The sequence below is a fragment of the Penicillium argentinense genome (assembly GCF_028826775.1).
Source record: "Penicillium argentinense strain IBT 30761 chromosome Unknown utg000004l_segment0_segment0, whole genome shotgun sequence".
NCBI classification, from domain to species: Eukaryota; Fungi; Ascomycota; class Eurotiomycetes; order Eurotiales; family Aspergillaceae; genus Penicillium; species Penicillium argentinense.
In genome coordinates, this window is record NW_026622663.1 from 3,786,774 (window position 1) to 3,804,574 (window position 17,801).

Sequence of the window (17,801 nt, forward strand, 5' to 3'; positions counted from 1 at the left end):
CTAAGTTGAAAAACTCCCTCGGAAGGCGTGCCGTACCCTGCAGGGCAGAATTTAGAGTCGTTGGCTCCCGAGAATTGCAGGTGCTAGGCACCCATGGATCCGATCTCAGAGCCTTGAACTTGGGACGGAGGGAAATGACCAGAGAAAGCAGGCTGGCACGTTTATGTAGAATGATGCCTGTGATGACTGTCCAGGACTATGGCTATGTTCTGGAGTCGTCAAGAACGTCTGTTGCCTGTCGATCACCGGGGATCCCAGCGTAGGAGGGAAATGGTTTCCTGGCGAGACATAGGCTATGCTCACCGAGGTCAAGTGCCAGGTACAAAGAACCCGGTGCTGTTGCACTCTTTGGAGGCAGTGAACACGGAGGGAGCAGCGTGCGATCACCTGCAGCCCATCGACCGGTCTAAGGCCCCCGTGGGTGGGGGCGATGATGTCAGCGTCTCAGAACTGGGCAGCGCACCTGATAGGAGAAGTCACGGGATCCGCTGACTGGCTGTCAGGTGATGTCTCCTGGCCACAGCCTATCAGAGCACGCGCGCAGCACCGGACAATACCTTTTCGATATCTTGTTGGAATAAACCTCTCCCATAGCCATCCAAGTGTATCGGGTACTCTCTCCCTGCTTGGCCGGGCGGTGCTTGGGGTCCCATGTGGCTGCGCCTGATCGGACGTCCCGGAGCCAAACAGGCAGATGGGCACTGACCCTGGCACTAGCCGGGCCTAACTGGCCTAACCCTGCTGGCGTGTGCTGTGGCATTCCCGACGATCAGATCTCCTCTCGTCGCGCCAGCCCTGGGGCTAACCCCGAGGATCTTTACCTCAGCCGTTCCCCTTCCCCCCTTCGCAAGGCACGCACCGAGCAATTGTTTTTATTTTTGGGAACCCAGCTCATCCATGGAAACAAGCCATTCTGGCACATTCTTGAGCGCCTCGGTCCCCCATTATTGCTCAATGGATGCCTGCGGCTGACACTCTGGGGAACCTTATTACCTGAGGACTAGCTCGTACTGTACTTTAGGGTAGTAATCGCTGGAGCTTCTGCTGATCCCCTCAGCTGGGAAAAAGAAAACATGCAGAAAGCACACTAGACAATCGATCGGAGATTCCGTACCACCCAAGCTCCTGTAAGCAACAAATTAAAAGCAACCCAGCCCAAGGGGGAAAATGTCTCGCATTCAAACAAACTCCCCCCCCCCCCCCCCCCCCAGCTCCCCCCATCGTGCGCTCCGTACCGTGCCCAGCTCCACAATGACGATTGTTGGAGACAAACAGTGCAAACGCCCTTTTTTTTGAGTGCCGGATAAGAAAACCATCCCACCATGCGCCCAAATATACTCCGTCTGCTGCTTTGCACCACGCATTGATCGCTCAATTGCGTCCCGGAGGGTTTAGATCCGTGTGGAGACCCGAGATCCTGCGTGTTGCAAGGCCAACCCATACCAGACGGATTTTCTTGTCTGCAAAGGGAAAGAATTCACACTCGCCTCGGCATGCGACATTTTCATTCGCGCCTGCGGCCCCTCCCCCGCCGCCAGCCCATCACGACGGCGGTGCCTGCACCGGACTTCCAGGATGAGGATGAGGATCGAAATGTCGAAGCCGAGGACTTGCCGGAGAACCTTTTCGAATCTTTCATGCCCTTTCTCTTCCCCGAAGATACCCCTCCATTCCATGGTGACCCAGGCCAGCATCTCCTCTACGCGTCCCCGCAGTATGGCGATCTCGAAATCATGGTCCCCTCGTACCCCGAACAGGGCGAGAAAAGCAAAGAGGTAGCAGCGGGTCAGGATGGCCGGGTGGAGGAGGGACGAAAGCTATTTGCGCATTTTCTGTGGAGCGCTGCAATGGTCGTTGCGGAGGGCATCGAAGACGCAGATAGCTTCCAGATCAATCCGACCGATGCCAAAAAAGATGCCTATGACATCTGGAACGTCAAGGGCGAGAGTATCATGGAATTGGGTGCCGGTGAGTTGAATTATTTCTAACCCTATCATGCATCATATTGCTGTCAAGTCTATTGATGCTATCTGCGGCGCAACGGCTGACACGGTCCTCTTTGTATAGGCACTGCTCTTCCTTCTCTTGTTGCGGCCCTCGCCGGCGCATCCACCGTCGCTGCAACTGACCACCCCTCGTCACCCGCTTTCACGGGCGCAATGAAATTCAATATGGAGCATAACCTACGGAACCGTACCCCGGCGCCCGCAACAGTCGCCATCGAGCCGCATGCATGGGGCGTTTTGGACGATACGTTCTCCCAGAAATACAAGGGAACGTTCACCCGCATCATTGCTGCAGACTGTTACTGGATGCGCTCGCAGCATGAGAACCTCGCCCGCACGATGCAGTGGTTCCTCGCACCTGGCGGCAAGGTGTGGGTCATCGCCGGATTTCACACTAGCAGGGCCGTCGTCACAGACTTCTTTGAGACAGCTTATGCGAATGGATTCGAGTCCGAGCGGATCTTCGAGCGGGATGTTGTCCAGCGGGATGAGAACGATGGGGAAATTCGACGAGAGTGGCGTCCTGTTCGGGAAGACGAGGGCCCTGAAAACCGCCAGCGGTGGGTGGTTGTTTCCGTGCTGAGGCGCAAGGAGTAACTAGGCCTTGCATATACCAAATACCCAACGCGTGTGCCTGATAGGGAATGAAGGTCACATCCTATAATGAGGTTCTGTGAAATATAGGGTTATGAGACTATGATTATGACTGCATTAAAATACAATTGTATATTGTGGCTCAATAGAAACAATATCATCAAGGATATTGTATTTTTGAGATACGATCATTCTTCTAGATATCATTCATGACATTCTATAGACGATGGCAGATAATCAAACACATGAGCTTTCAGATAAATTTTGGGAATTGATACAGCCACAGCCCTTCTGCCTCAGAACACACCCCCTGCCTGGACCTTCAGGTAACTTTTAGTTCTTCGGCTTGGGTGTCCTGGCTGTGCGAGTCAAAGAATGAACTTTCGCTCTAATGGGGAGAATCATTTTAGTCCGATCTTGTTCATTTTGCATGGCGCATCACTTCCTAGATTAGTCATCTAGGCAACTAATCACGTAGGTGACTGACTAGATAACCAGGTAGCTGGCCAGATAGGTGACTGTATCGAGCAATGAACCTGGCGGTTACCAAGACCAATCATCGAGTGAGTGTTCGGCGTCAAAATTGGCGCCATGTTTGATCAAGGTTGCAGTTCTGGATTATCTGAGCCAAGCCATGATGGGGGTGTGGTATGAGACAAAGAGGGTGTGGAAGCATCACTTTCATAAAATTATGACAGAACCCTCTGGAAGCAGACTGTACACACTCCCTGTCCCTCCTGCCCCCCAAACCGAAAACGCGGATATTCAACCCTACCCCAAACATTAAACCGATCTGAGCTGCCAGTCTCGGCTCCAGCGCCAGTAAACCAATGCATCAACTCCTCTTCCGTCCAATTACAACTGGTGACAATCAAGAATCCGCCAGCCCGAATCAATCGACGCACGATATCAGGATACCGCTCACAAACACGAGTCTCTTTCGCATCCTCTGCTAGAGAAATAGCATCGAACGTCCCCTTGTCAAGGACGATGTCGAATCCGCCTCGCGAATAAGGGAACCAGGAAAGGGTCTCGTCGTTCGCAGATGCAGAGACAGGCTTTCCATCCGAAGAAAGGAGAGCGGTAGAGCCGAGGATATCCCATTCCTCGAAATGAATATCTCCCGGCTCGGTTGGCGTCTGCGCATGGCTCTGTTCCTCTCCTTCGTCTTCAGAGTCTTCATCCTCGGAATCAGAATGGTAGGCAGAATGTCCTTTCGTTCTCTGCAATTCCCTTGCAAGCCCGACGCTTTGCGCCGAATAATCTACCCCAACTAGGTCTCCCGAAAATCCACCTCTCTTCCTTAAAAGAGCAAGCATGCTCCCATTTCCGGTTCCCAGGTCCAGGACACTTGGTTGAATTCTCGACGTGCGCGTGTTCCGTGGGGAGAGCGGGAAGGACGACTGCGTTAGAAAGTGAAGGACCTTTTCCGGGGCGTTGTGCTCTGAGAACCAGGAAGTGCCAGGATCGTCTTCGTCATTTATGTCTGATTCTGCGTCTGAACCGGCTTCATCGTCTTCTTTCGGCGCGGTTTGCTCGTGGTTTGCGGGGTTGGCGATGTGTGCCAATGTGCGGGCGTAATATGTTTCCCAACTGGCGTTGTTAGTTTTTTACTCGGTATATAAGGCCATCTGCATATCGAAAAGACGGCGAAGGAGCTTATTGCAAAAGAAAATACGTGAAGGGATCGGGAAACCCATTACAAAAGCCTGTGAACCCTGACGAGGGGTAACGCGGGGCCGCGTCGGATTTGGATGCTGCGTCTGGGGCACCGTCTGAGGAATTTGGACTTCAATGGCACTTACTAGTCTTTTGTGCCCAGCTCACTGGGTGATAGATAGGACGGGCGAGTCTCTTCCGCCATTTTGTGGCTGCTGTGAGGGTGTTGGATCGTGAGAAAATTCAGATGACGTTCCTTATCGGAGTTATCAATCTACCAAGCCTTAATCTAACCTCGATCAAATGTTGCCAAGCCTAGGGTAATGACAGCAACCAACTTGACATCAAGGCAGACTATTTGGGACAAGAATTCTTGAGTGGAAAAGCAAGAGTGAATTTTTTCATGGAACGAATAGTGCTGAGCGACACTCAATTATGTTGGATTTTACAAAGATTCAATGAAGGCTAAGCCTGAAGCTTTCATTTCTATGGACTGCGCACAGGGGGTATTGATCATTCCTTCCTCGACCGATGCAGGAAATTGGCTCGGGCGAAAACAAAATAAAGGAAACAAGATAATAGCGAAAGCCTTGCCATGTAGACAAGAGGGATAGGAAACAAAAGCGAAGGCTGGGTCGGCGACTGGCCGACCGATGCAAGTTGTAAAATGGTCAAATCATCCTCCAAAATAATATTACAGTTACCGGGCGCTCGAGAGATACCAAATATCCACTCGAAGGTAAGCCCATGGTATTGATTTTCGCACCCGTGACGCCGGAAATGGGTTGAAAGACAATTGGATGGAATAATAGCGATAAAGGTCAACGGTTGTCGGATGCGAGTGAAGGTGGAAGTGAAGGCGAAAGCCGATGAGAGAGCAAAGCCCGCTTTGGTCATGATATCATCAGGCCAGTCAAAAAAAAAGGGTATGTGACTGGGAAAGGTAAGAATTGTCGGCAAAGCTAAAAAATAAGGCCGGGGAGTAAGAAATGAATGATGCTTGGAGAATCAATAAGACATGCAGAAATGTCAGGTCGTAGATTCGTTTCAAGGTCTGTTTTGAGAACAGATACCTATTATAGGAACTCATCAATGTTCCTCATGATCAGAAGCTCGCCGCCCGTCGGGGGCGAGCGAGGATCGGCCGTTTGATTCGCATATTGCACAGGATTGGAAGACGCCACAGCTGGAGGAGGGGATGCCGTAGCAGCACGATCAATGTTCACGTGCATTGGTGGTATCGGCGGAACAGGAGGGACCATGAACCCAGAGGTTCTCGGCGAGAACAATCCACCCGGCCCTTGTTCAGGAGCATCACGGACAAAGACGTGAGTCTGAACGAGGGGATCGCAGCTGCTAACACTGCGAGGCAAACCTCGCGGGCGGCCAGCTGCAGGCTCGATGGATTGAAACTTCTGACGGAATGGCAATGGCCGAGGAGAAAGACTGCGCTTGGGAGATTTGTTCCCATTGTCGCTCGTCTTAGGCCGAACTGGACTCGTAGATGGCAAGTTCAGACAGCCCATTGATGGTGCTTGCGCAAGGCCCCGAGCAGGAGCTCGAGCACGCGCTGCCGCCTCCTCTCGTTCAGCCCTGGTGACCTGAGGCTCAGAGCTTCGTCGGCCAGTCTGAACGAACCATTCCTGAGGAGCGGGCTTGGATGAAGCACCTCGTAGAAGTCGAGATCGGAAATCCGTAAGCTGGTAGATGAGACTCATGTTCGGGCCAACCCACTGGCTGCGTGCCTTGACCTGCTCATACATAGAGTTGAAGTCCATGTGGCGATTCTTGTACAGACCATAGGCGATAACCAATGAAGCAGAGCGGCTGGCACCAAGCTGGCAATGAACGAGAACCTTCTTGCGCTGATCGATACGATCGTCGATAAGCTCGCACAAAGGCAGCAGATCATCCAAAATCTCAGAGTTGTGATCCCAGCTAACGTGAAGATACTCGGGCGTTGAGATTGAATTCGGGGTGGGAGTAGTCGGTGTTGCTGATTCAGATTCGGATGGTTGATATTCGAAGGCGGATTTAAACGAGATCTCAGACATGGCAGTCTGGGGGTCCCCGTTGGAGAATCGCTTTGAAGCATTGCGCCAAGCGCTCATGACCGTGTCGTTCCGCTCGGCTCCCTTCTCGCTGTCGAACGGGTTGGAAACCTCCTTGGCCACGTTGATCACCACATCAAATTTGGCGGCCTCTTCGGCGGTGGGCTCCAGGTACAGATACACTCCAGAATCGTGGATCCGAATAGGTCCATCCGGATAGCCACGTGAAGACTTGCGAGTTGACTCTCGAGAGTCAAGGTGGTCGTCCTCCTCTTCCAAGCCGTGGAGAACTCGACGCGAGAATGAAGAGCCATCATCTGGCATAGAGGTCATCGGAGATGTCGTATCCTCAGAAGAAGCCCCCGACAAGCGATGCGCACCGTGATGCGACATCGGCCGTGGGAGCTGCATGCCTCCCCGCGGAGCAAAGCCGGGCGATGCGATCGACGCAAGAGAAGGCGAGGATTCTGCATGTCGCAAGGACTGTCGGCCGAGTGGCGTCGGAGGAACGAGATCGGAGCCTCTCTCTGAGAAGGACTTGTCGAAAGCGGGCGTTTGGATGGTCAAATTGGCAGGGCGTCGCCGGCTGGTCTTCGGCGGGATCTGGATGGGGGATGGTGGGGACGAAAGGTGGTGGCTACATGATGTCTCCATGACCGAGGCGGTTGCAATGGGTGGTCGTGATTGCGAGGGAGAGGGAACTCGCAAGGAGAGGTTCTTCAGGTTGCGCGCGCGTTTGGTACTAGAATCGGAGCGTGCCATGTTTGGCGTGGTCGCTAAACGGGAACTGTCGGTCGATATCATGGACCGCGGAGCCACGTCTAGAGGGCGAACAGGTGGTGTGAACTTGGGGTATGAAAGGGGCATGGCCGATGGAGACTCCGGTGAGGAGCTTGGAGAGATGTCCCCTCTCGATGGGGAATCGAATGGTGAGATGGTGGTGGTGGGCGAGGATTCAGTGGAGCCCGAGGTCATCGATGAGACACTCTCACGGTGGGGGTTGGGTGAAGGCAACAGGCGTCGCGTTGAGGTATTAACCGGCACATGCGCTGGAACCTGAAGGGGGTGGATCACGTTCTCTTCCTCCTTGTATCGGTGCGGCAGACCACCGTAGACGGACATGAATGACGGGAACGAGTCCGGAAAGGACGGCGGGCTGGTTTGTACAGGCATGATTCGGTGTCTCGCGATGGGGAGAAAGGCACAATCCTCTCAAACCCACCGGAATTTCACAGGGGGGCACGAACGTATTCGCAGAGCTAGAGGGGCATTCGGGTCGGACAGTGTGATGTGTAGTCTTTTGTTTCTTTGCTACCTGCGCAAATGGAGGGTCCCTCTTTGGCCGGCGTCAGCGGCAGGTACATTTGGGGGATGATCTAGGATGGCAAGCGGCAAGCTGCAAGGGCTGAAACCGATGATCTGCAACCATGCAAAACAGATGGAAATCATCCGCAGGCACGCTCACATTTCGCAATGGTTTCTTCGTGGACGCGATGCACCCGATGTGGAGACGATGGGATGGGAGTCCAAAACGTACCGAGATCACAAGCCGGCAGGTCGCAATACAGTCGTGGTGGTCCGAGTGTTTCTTTGCGCGATAGGTCGGAGCGGAGCGTCTTGCGGTTGGCTTGACGATGTATGAAAGATGTTGAGAGGATTCGAATTCAAGGTGACCTAGTTGAGGACTGAAGGAGCGACAGACACAACCGAAAAAGGTGAAAGGAAAGCGGTTGGATCGTAGAGAATGCCTGGATGGGGCGGCAGTTCCTCCGGGGAACGGGAATGTGGAAGGAAGAAGTAGACACACCCCTCGAATGACGGGGAGGGGGAGGAGAGAAGGGGCGGGTGGAAGAAAGGGAAGAAGCGTTGGTAAAAGGGTTAAGATGAAGCAGCGGGAGGGGGAGGTTTGGACCCTTACTGTTTTTATTTAGATTCGATGTTCTGATACACCTGTGTTAGAGATCTCCGATTCAGGCCCACTGTAATTTGGTGGGTGGAGAGGGTATTAGTACCGTACCGTATGGACGACCGCCCATGCCCGGCGCTGCGATGGGGCTCGTATTCCTTAGGCTGAGGACAGTTTACTATGGAAAGCACAGGTTGGGACTCGAAAAGGTGGTATTCTACGGTATGCATTCTATACAAGAGGATACTCAGGTACGGCCAACACCAATCACTGCCTGCTGCTCTAATTTTAGCCGCCCGGGGGCGTGTTGGACACTGCGTCGGCGCCAAATGCACGCAACTGAGAGGCCCATGCCGTTCGTCCACGCACTTCACACCCCCCGTTTGTGATGTTGGTGCTCCCCCTCCCCTCCAGGTAAAGACCTGGAGCCTCGCCTGCTACATTCCCTGTCGAGATGGGCTGACGACGGGCTGGAGCTGTTGGAGCTACTGGAGAACCTATGGCGTGCGAGATGGTCAAATTCTCGAAAAACCTCCCGGTCCCACCTTACCCTCCCGTCCCACTTCCGCTTCCTGTAGCTGAGCCTCGGGGACATTTTGTGTCCATCGCAGGCATTTCTCAGTGCGCAAGTGCCCTAGGGCACTGTCGAAGGAGCGGATGGGGCTATGTGATTGGAAGGCTCCTTCTGGGGACGCTCGCCTTTACGCCCGATGGGGAGGGCAGGCAGGGGAGGCTGGTCAAATGCCCAGAGGTGACACCGATCCACCCGCTCTCTCTGCTCCGTCAAGAAATTTCCAAGCCTGCCAGGACAGGACCGAGGAAGTCCGTCGAGACGGGACGGTGTGGAGAGAGCCTGCGCGTTGGCCGGGGAGGCGCAGGGCCTGATTTGAGAATTCCAAATTCGGTCCTATCCGACCCGTCTGCGAGCGTGCACGGTTCCCTGTTCTCCCTGTTCTCGTTCTTCCAAGCAAAAAGTGTCCGTGTCCCGCGACGTATGTATGTGTAGGCATGTGCATACAACAAGAGCGAGCCCCGTACATGTGCTCCATACAGGGTGTAAGTAAACACGGGTGAACGGTGGGCTGGCTGACTTGGTTGACCCATGGAACTACTCGGGTCCTGGGCTGGCTGTCCCCCGTAACCTGAACTCAGGGGGGGGAGGAGATCGTCCGTGGCCATGGTGGATTCTCATGATCTTGGCTGGGGATTGCAGTTCATATTTGGACTTGCTCTGAATGCGGTCGTTGCCACTGCAGATTCTCGTCGGTGAGGGGGATCCTTCTCACCAAGCATAACCGACTTCTGAAACCCCGGAGGCGGATGGATCTGGGAGGGCGATTCTGAAACACGCCAAACCCGCACTAGTTAGCGCTAGTGGCCCCCTGGGCGGAGGGCGGCTGTAGCCTATCGTCGATACTTGCTGATTCAAGGTGATCGTCTCAAACTGTCTGTGTTCGGATAGGCGAGTCTTCGATTTCCCTTCCAACGGGGAGTGAAGGAGGTGGAAGAGGCGGATGAGGTCATGGTCTCATTGTCCACACACCCACAGTTCAGCTTCTCGCCCTGCCAGGCGGACATTGGTCGTGTTGTCATGATCATCCGGGAACTCGATGATCGACTTGCTTCCACGTGGAAATCCGCGATCCTGAAACTTGGTGGAGTGGGTAAAAGTGAGGCGTCGGCAAGCGCAAGTGCCACTTGGTAGTACGGCGCTATCATATGAATCCCGCAGGGCGGAGGACGGCAGCAGTGCCGGAGTACAATGCCCTCACGTAGGATGGAGTACCCTCCTGTACAATTTCCAATCGTGATATGCACAGTGTACCGCCATGTCAACTCGATGCTCGATATGATCTTCGCTTTGGTACCATGGTCCTTGACTGCCAGATACAGTACAGATGAATAACAATGTCTCGCTTGCTGCATAATCCAAGCCTAGTCCACCGCCATTGTTCCAAGTAGATTGCCTGTTCCTTAGTCCTGGTCGCGGATCCGTCAGGAACTCGAGACGTTTCACGACCTAAAAATAACGATCTCCTGAACCAACGGTCACTGCGCGCAGCTTACGTGGGTTCGTTTCGTGTCTCGCTTGTTTCGCCTCAGTTTCTGCTGCTTTGCCACAGCTCCTCCTGGGGGCGGTTACTGCGACGGAGGGGTCTCGTCGCAGCCAGTTTCGTCCATCGATTGGTGGACTATCCCATCTGGCGCTGACGCCAGTCTTGGGTTAAATCATGTCAAATGAACCCCTCCGCCGCGCTCACCGGCCAACGAGCGCCTGGTGCTGGTGACAATTAACCTGGTGTCTGACCAATGGATAGTTGTGTATCAGGTATATACTTGGATATTATGGTTGAACCCAAGTTGCTGCAGCCATGCAACAACAATTTGAAGCGATCCTATTGTAATTCTGACCAAGATCTACCTATGTAGCTCTATACTTGGATACGAGACTGCATCAGTGTGACAAAGTATCGCTGTCGAACCCCCGTTCTGTAAATTGAGATGAATCATACTTACTGACATTATTGTAGCATTAGCAAATTTCAATATAGTAGAACAAGTGGTCAAATCTCTAGACCATCGTATTGATTGAAATGTATTTGAAGTAGTATTCGCTTGGTTTTATGTTATTATCCAACGAAAATACCCCGTACCAGTAAATACTGCCCTAGTGGCCATTGTATATTCCGGACACCAGGACCAAGCTTCATCTAACAATGATTCAAATCAATCAACAATTAGACACTAATGAAATGTAGTTTCACCTCGATGCACATCCCTCCGTGTTTGACTAGTACTGGGCACATTATATCTGCCCGATTCTGTTTTTCTTTGTTGACCACCCGGACGTCGTCGACGGGATCTGCTACACTCCACGACCCCAGGATCCCCATACGCTGACACCTGATCTCGCCACGTGGAAAAACATCCACTATGGCACATAATTTGATTGAAGGCTAATTGCTACCTGACACTATTTTACTAGCATATTTTGTGCCGGCCTGCCGACGAAGTTATTGATGGTATCCACTGTATCTCAAACTGCCGGCGTGCAACTGGCAGCGGGTGGCTCTCTCGGCTCCGATTCCACGGTTCCGCAATCTCGACCGTGGTTCAAATCCTCATCTGTTTGTTACGGCGACAGAGATGAAACAGCCCCGTCAAAGAATTTTTATTACTGAGTATGAAGGTGCTTCCGATTGCTCCGTACCTGAGGAATTATACGGATGAAAGTCAGCTTGTTGTTTTTCTTTTTAGTGATTACCATGTGGACCATAATACTCTGTTTTTATACCTATTCGATCAGCCACCCGGAAAACCTAGGAATCGAAGTACTAATAAAATTGAGCGGTTGATTCAATGCCAACCACGTGTGCATCTCGTATTGATGTCTGCAGAATTTTGGCCGTGTTGACGGCTCCGTGCATGAAAGTCCCAACAGTGCCAGCCCGGTTCACATCGAAATTCTCCCAGCCTCCTTCATGCCCGGTCCCCATTCACTCTTAGCGTGTCGATCTTTCACCTATTACGGTGAGTTTTTACAGACTCGGAGTTTGTAAAAGACTGGTTCTACCTGCGGCCCTCCAATCGTTGCTCGCACGATTACAAGACATGCTGGGACATCTGTATCCATTTGGGTTTTTCCGAGGTGGTCCCTCCGATGAGTATTGTAATGTACGCTAGAATGAACAGTTGTGATTATTTGTAGATGCGATCTCTTCCGAAGGATAGACGGCGTTGATTGTCAGGGCTTGCACATCAATGGAAAGCAGATCCCCGATCAACACTAGATGAATGAGATGTCTAGTCAACAATGCTGACATATAACAAAAGTGTGCTTGATAAATGAAAGTCATCATCATTTCAGCATTACTCATGAGAAAAATCGCATGACTAAGTGGTCAGAGTGTCATGAAAAGCCGATCGGGACATAGTCGAATATCATCGTCCATGTGTTGCTAGACCGATCATACTGATTCCACGAAAATTGCATGAAGTACTGACCACGGCCCCGCTTCCACTTCACAAGATCCTTCTCCGTCACTCCGGGAGGATAACCATCGCTAGGTCGAAAGACATCATGAGGCCTAATACGCGCTTCTTGTGGAATGAGCATTCTTGCGGATGATTTGGTTTCCAGCTCCATCAGCGGAGATGGACTGGAGATTGGCTTGGAGTCCAGAACGCCGAGACTGCTGCTTATCATCCCTTGAGCTGCATTCATCTCCATCGCATACTTCTCTTCTAGGGTCATAATTACTTCACTCAGAGCGGCGCCTTGATCACGCTTATATAGGCCATATATCCGGTGTGTTCGACGCAGCAGAGCTAGAGCTGTCCGCCGGAGTTCCGGCTGGCGGCATCTCAGACATGTGAACCATAAGGGCAGGCCAATGCCAAGCTCAAATGTAAATGGCGGGAGTGTCCCATCTTGCCTTGCAGAAGCGTTTAATGCGATGGCGCCTTGTTCCACTATGTTCTGGAAATTGTGTAAACAACTGTCGGTTGTGATCCGCGATGGCGACATGCAGACTGCGAGCATGACGGATAGCATCTCGTAGTAGGTCAGAAGAAGGGCGCCTGTGCCGATTTGCGAAGATAGTAGCCCCCACTTCATGAAGTTCGAGAAAGCAGTATGCCAGCCCTCGAGCCTGGCTGTCAAGGCAGCTCGTTGATGCATCATTTCCTCTGAGATCTGCCAGCGGTGCGATTTCTTCAGATATTCCTCGCATTGACCTTCAAAGAGTGGGATTTCTGTAGCCAGGATGACGATAGCATCACGGGCAGATCGCAAGGAGATAAACTCCGGCTGGGGTGCATAAACATCTTCTGTCTCTTGTACCAAGGTGCTCGCCAAAGCCCAGACACTGTGTAGAGACACTGCCCCGAGCCGAACGAAAATGGGAATAAGTGTTTCTTTGAGTAGAGCCAATTTGGTCGGCCCGACGGCGCCGGATGCTGCCTGAGCTCGTAGAGTGTGGATCAGGTTTATGCCTTGACCGTAGAGGCGCAAGGCTTCTTGCACGCCCCCAAGGAGAGTCTCGATGCAAATGAACAGGACACAAGTGATGAGTCCAACGAATGCATCCACACCACCGCGCTCAATACCCTGGCGAACGGCAGATACCGCGCGCGAGTACCAATCCAACGCGTCTTGGTGGTTTTGATTGAGAGCATGGGAATACTGTCCTCGACGGAGAGAGCCCAGATCGGGACATAGGTCCGGACTCTCGAAAAGTGAGCTTATGGCAATCATTGCGTCCCATATTGCAGATTCACTGCGGCATACCTGAGGGACGATGGTGCGCCAGAAGTCGACGTCTAGTCCACCGCCGATGGACTCTGCCGCAAATTGAAAATAGTAAGCAAATGCACGGCGCTCTCGCCATACCGTATTTGGGAATAATGAGAGAGGGTTGCTGAGAATGGATACTGTAGAGTCTGAGTAGTTGCGGCAGATGACATTTTGATATTCGCAGTTGCGTCCCGTGCTGGTACAACGGAGACAGTTAGGCTTTTCTTCGCCGCACTTGACTCTTCGAATTCTGCGACGGATGTTAACGTGAGGAATTCCTTGTGTCCCTCGAGCATGATAAGCTTACTTGCATGTCTTGCAGCCGAGCTTTGATCTCAGGGGTTTGACAGAGCCGTGCCTCGATTGGGCTGACGGACTGATAGACATTGCTACGGCATTGCCGAGCCACACGAGGGGCCTGGGCGTCAACCTCTAGAGCAGTTGTGGACGCACCGGTAGAGACGAAGTGATTTCCAGCCCCAAGTGACAATGGACGAGTTTGTCTTCTGCTTCGACTGTAAGCTTGCTCTTTTTCCCTCTGGCACCTTGTCATCTCTGGCGGACCGGATGTAAGATACACGTTTGGCAAAGATACCGGAATATTACTGTTCCGGTGATTCGCTGGAAAGGGCTTAGCGAGGCTTGGCATTACAATTCTCGAAAGAGTCGAGAGCGGCTGATGCGACAAAAACGCCGGCGAGGAATGTAGAATACCTGAGACTTGATCCAATCCCCGTGTTAGGATATACTAGGCCAATATTTTTTATTTTTATTTTTATTTTTATTTTTTTTCGGAAGTTTGGGTGTATTCAAAGCACTGAGTGCTTTGATTTTGCCTGGTTCCTGGTTCCTGCCCATCTTTAGTACTACCACGGTACAACGGCACATTGTTTACCAACAACTATCCAGCAAAGTAGTTGGGAGGACCACGCTGGACAAACCAGAAACGTTATTCGGCCTCGTGCTGCATGTTCGACAGGTTATCGATCAGTTTTGCACCTGCAGAACCGTGACGAAGGGTGATCAGACATGCATATAGTACTAGTAGCTTCCCCGGAGATCGTAGATGCAATCGTGGAGTGTGAATCGGCAGTGACCCGTCGCCACGGCCTGTGTTGGTTAGGCGCCAGATGGGAACATGCAGTCTGGTCCTGACTTTGCAGTGATAGTCGGTCCCGTCGCCACGATTTATCCATGTTGGCCTGGAGAGGCAAAGAACGAGTAGGTTGGGTGTCTTAAGCTGGCCCCACCGACGGCGCTGGTGAAACGCCTGGCTCCTGACACCCCGACCCTCCCGCTCCTGATCGCCTGTGCTGATTGCGCTGGATCTGCTAGCTTCTCCCCAGCCTCACAGCTTCTCTGCTCTTTTCCACCCGCCCCCTGCCCCCCTTCAATGCCGGTACGACCCTGATTTCTTCCACGCCCTCATGTGAAAGGCACCATGCCTTCCAGTGTCGCATATTCCGAAACAAGGACCCTAGCGAACGACAATAATGCTCGCGCCCTGAACGGCTCTTATCGACTAGGCCGGGAGACCATGGCCTCAGGCACAGACGGCACCCGGCCCAAGAACGAGGATATATTTTTGAACATCGCCAGGACCGACTCTGGCCGTCGCGACTCGCTCAGCCGGTCTGATTTGCGCAGAGTAAGTTCCTATCCTGCGGATTCTGATCGCGGCGTTGCTGGGCCCGTGAATTCTGGGGCTCTTGGGTTGAATCCACCTCGCTATCCACTGCCATCAAGACTGACACGGTTCAAAAAGTCACGACTTGGATATTCAAGCCAGTCCTTGCGGTCGCCGACCACGCGGGTCGACACCGAACAAACCCCTCCCCAGATCAACGTCTCAGCAATGCGGAGAACCCCTTGCTTGCGCAGAATGGCTCGCCCACCCTCCCATACAACTCCTTTGCCCACTCATCAGCGGCTTCTGCTCACCCTCTCGACGATCCGAGTCGCCTCCGCTATTCAAGTATAGGGTCGGGCGCGCGATCCACGATTGGCGCACCCCGAAGCCGACTCAGTCGCGCCGGCCCAGAGGAACCCTCCCGATCACCGCCAACAAACGGAGAGCGCCGGTCCTCATTCCATGAACCACGCTTGCATCGTCATTCTACACTCTCGACAGTACGAACTAGCCGACAGCTATCCACCTCGGAGGCAACCGAGCGTATTCGCGGCGAGGCGGAAAAACCACGCGCAGACGGAACCGAATCTACACTGTCCACAAATGCGCCTTCTACGGTATGGGATGAACTGGACGATCTGAAGTCCCGAATTCGCAAACTGGAGCTCACGGGTAAACTCCCCCCGTCGTCACAAGCCGCAATCTCGGGGGTTCCAACGAAAGACCGCGAACTGCAGCCACGACCGTAACCGCACTGTCGACCTCACCGAGACACCACCGCAAAGTCAGCACATCGGCCGCCGACTCTGATAGTGCGACTCAAAACCAGGTGCACCCGCTTTTGCAATCTGCGCTGGCCAAGGCCAGATCGGTGCTGACCAATGACGTGTATTCGGCGCTAGAGGCGACGATCAATGATGCATTGGCACTCTCGACGCTGTTGGGCGCCAATACAGCCCCGTCGGGTACTGTGTCCGTGGTGAATGGAGGTTACAGTTCCTCCGAAAGACAAGCCCGGCGCAAGGCTGACAGCGTGTGTCGAAGCCTGACCGAGCTCTGTTTGACGTTGACAGATGAGCAACTTAAGAGAACTCGGCCATCCTCCAGCCACGCCAGCACCGTGCAACATCACCGGTCGAATGGTGCTGAGACCGAGTCACTTGCCCCCGTGCCCTCGTATCAGCGAGCTGGTAGCCATGAACCCGAGGGCATCGAGCGACGACAAAGTACGACCCGCATTTCTAGCCGCCTCGAAGCACGCAGAGCATCTTTGATCAACCACAGCCCCGGAAATTCTGGAGAGGCAAAATCACCTCAATCACCGAGCGCTGCTCCCCCTCCTAGCCGTCTTCATCGCATCTCAACCTCTCTGCGTAACCGCAGGTTGACGTTCGATGATGAGAACGCAGAAGCGCCGAGCCCGCACAGCCGCTCGCTTTCACGAGCTATGACTGGTAGCGAGATCGGTACACCAAGTCCTGCCCAGAATGTGTCCCCGCGACAGCGATTCTCTTATAGCCATGCACGAACCATTTCGAGTGCCCAACAAGACCAAGGCCTGGGAATTTCACCCCGATCCACTCAGTTCCAAATACCGACGCCATCTCAAGATTCTCTAGCTTCTCAGGCCCCACCATTACAGCCACAGACGCCCACGGCCTCATCTCAAACCGGTATTCAATCTCGCCGCAGTTATATGACTCCTGGTATCTACTCTCCTGCCACATCGCGCTCCAACATTCAAGCCGGATCCCGTCGATATGGCCTTTCTCCTAGCTTCTCAAACGCCACGCCGCGCTCTGGGACAGAAGAAAGCCCTCGATCGCCGCAGATAGCAACGCCTTCACAAACTAGGATCAGCATTCCATCGGGCAAGTCTGCAACTAGCTACACGCCCATCCAACAACCTCGACTCCGCGCCGGCAGTTTGGGGGCGCGGAGGTTCGGTCTCAGAACACGCTCAACAACCGCTCCTGCAGAGTCCGTCAACCTCGACGACAGCATTGACTGAGACCACACGACATCCTGCATCCTGCTGATCTGCCATTATGCATGCCGACCGCTTTTTCAGAAATTCGGTTACACCTTCTGTTATTTACGTAGCGACCTTACATTTCATCATGTCCCCTGGAAGAATCCAGCTCCAACTCGGCGTTTTTATTTTGTCTCGGACGCTTGCTTTCGCATGTATATGCATACTAACCTAACTGGGCCTGGAGTTCTTCATCGCATTATCCAACCCCACTGAACCTATGGCACCCTTTGATGTTGATGCATCGTGACGAATTTCCTCTGTGTGTTCCACCTAAGGCACCCCAGACACGGCTCGTGTTATGGGTCCTGATAACCCAAGACCATCACCCATTCTCCCTTTTGTCGAATTGGTTTCTTTTCTCCTTCTGTGTCATCTTTTCGACTTCAATTCTTCGAACAGGAGCCCCCTCCATGTCATTGACTTCCCGCATTGATGGATTTATCCATGTACAAAACCACTATCACATCCGGCGTTCATGTTCGATATTTCTTCTCTTCGTGTAAATCTCTTTCTTGTCTTTTGTTTTTTACTTTTGCATCCACGCTTATTTTGAACGATTTTGTGTTACGAATAAATGAGAAGTCCTTATTCAATTTTCAGGTTTCTTGCGCTTATACATGATTA

The 17,801-nt window shown here is 52.8% G+C and overlaps 5 protein-coding genes across 5 annotated transcripts; 2 read left to right on the forward strand and 3 right to left on the reverse strand.

Annotated features, from left to right (window-relative positions):
• Positions 1 to 1,493: 1,493 nt before the first annotated feature.
• N7532_004334 (putative nicotinamide N-methyltransferase) lies at positions 1,494 to 2,603 on the forward strand (the record flags this gene model as incomplete). Its single annotated transcript, XM_056616828.1, has 2 exons — positions 1,494 to 1,968; positions 2,068 to 2,603. The coding sequence occupies 2 exons, from the start codon at positions 1,494 to 1,496 to the stop codon at positions 2,601 to 2,603; spliced, it is 1,011 nt and encodes a 336-aa protein (XP_056477185.1).
• Positions 2,604 to 3,289: 686 nt separating this feature from the next.
• N7532_004335 (putative S-adenosylmethionine-dependent methyltransferase) lies at positions 3,290 to 4,464 on the reverse strand (the record flags this gene model as incomplete). The annotated part of the gene is made up of 3 exons (XM_056616829.1): positions 3,290 to 4,193; positions 4,279 to 4,375; positions 4,428 to 4,464. The coding sequence occupies 3 exons, from the start codon at positions 4,462 to 4,464 to the stop codon at positions 3,290 to 3,292; spliced, it is 1,038 nt and encodes a 345-aa protein (XP_056477186.1).
• Positions 4,465 to 5,335: 871 nt separating this feature from the next.
• On the reverse strand, positions 5,336 to 7,483 carry dspD (putative protein-tyrosine phosphatase; the record flags this gene model as incomplete). The annotated part of the gene is made up of 1 exon (XM_056616830.1): positions 5,336 to 7,483. One exon carries the CDS (start codon positions 7,481 to 7,483, stop codon positions 5,336 to 5,338), a length of 2,148 nt encoding a protein of 715 aa, XP_056477187.1.
• A 4,643-nt stretch (positions 7,484 to 12,126) lies between these two features.
• On the reverse strand, positions 12,127 to 13,899 carry N7532_004337 (uncharacterized protein; the record flags this gene model as incomplete). The annotated part of the gene is made up of 2 exons (XM_056616831.1): positions 12,127 to 13,762; positions 13,820 to 13,899. 2 exons carry the CDS (start codon positions 13,897 to 13,899, stop codon positions 12,127 to 12,129), a joined length of 1,716 nt encoding a protein of 571 aa, XP_056477188.1.
• A 1,054-nt stretch (positions 13,900 to 14,953) lies between these two features.
• Positions 14,954 to 17,153, forward strand: N7532_004338 (putative LPXTG-motif cell wall anchor domain protein; the record flags this gene model as incomplete). The annotated part of the gene is made up of 3 exons (XM_056616832.1): positions 14,954 to 15,160; positions 15,298 to 15,814; positions 15,880 to 17,153. 3 exons carry the CDS (start codon positions 14,954 to 14,956, stop codon positions 17,151 to 17,153), a joined length of 1,998 nt encoding a protein of 665 aa, XP_056477189.1.
• Positions 17,154 to 17,801: the final 648 nt, after the last annotated feature.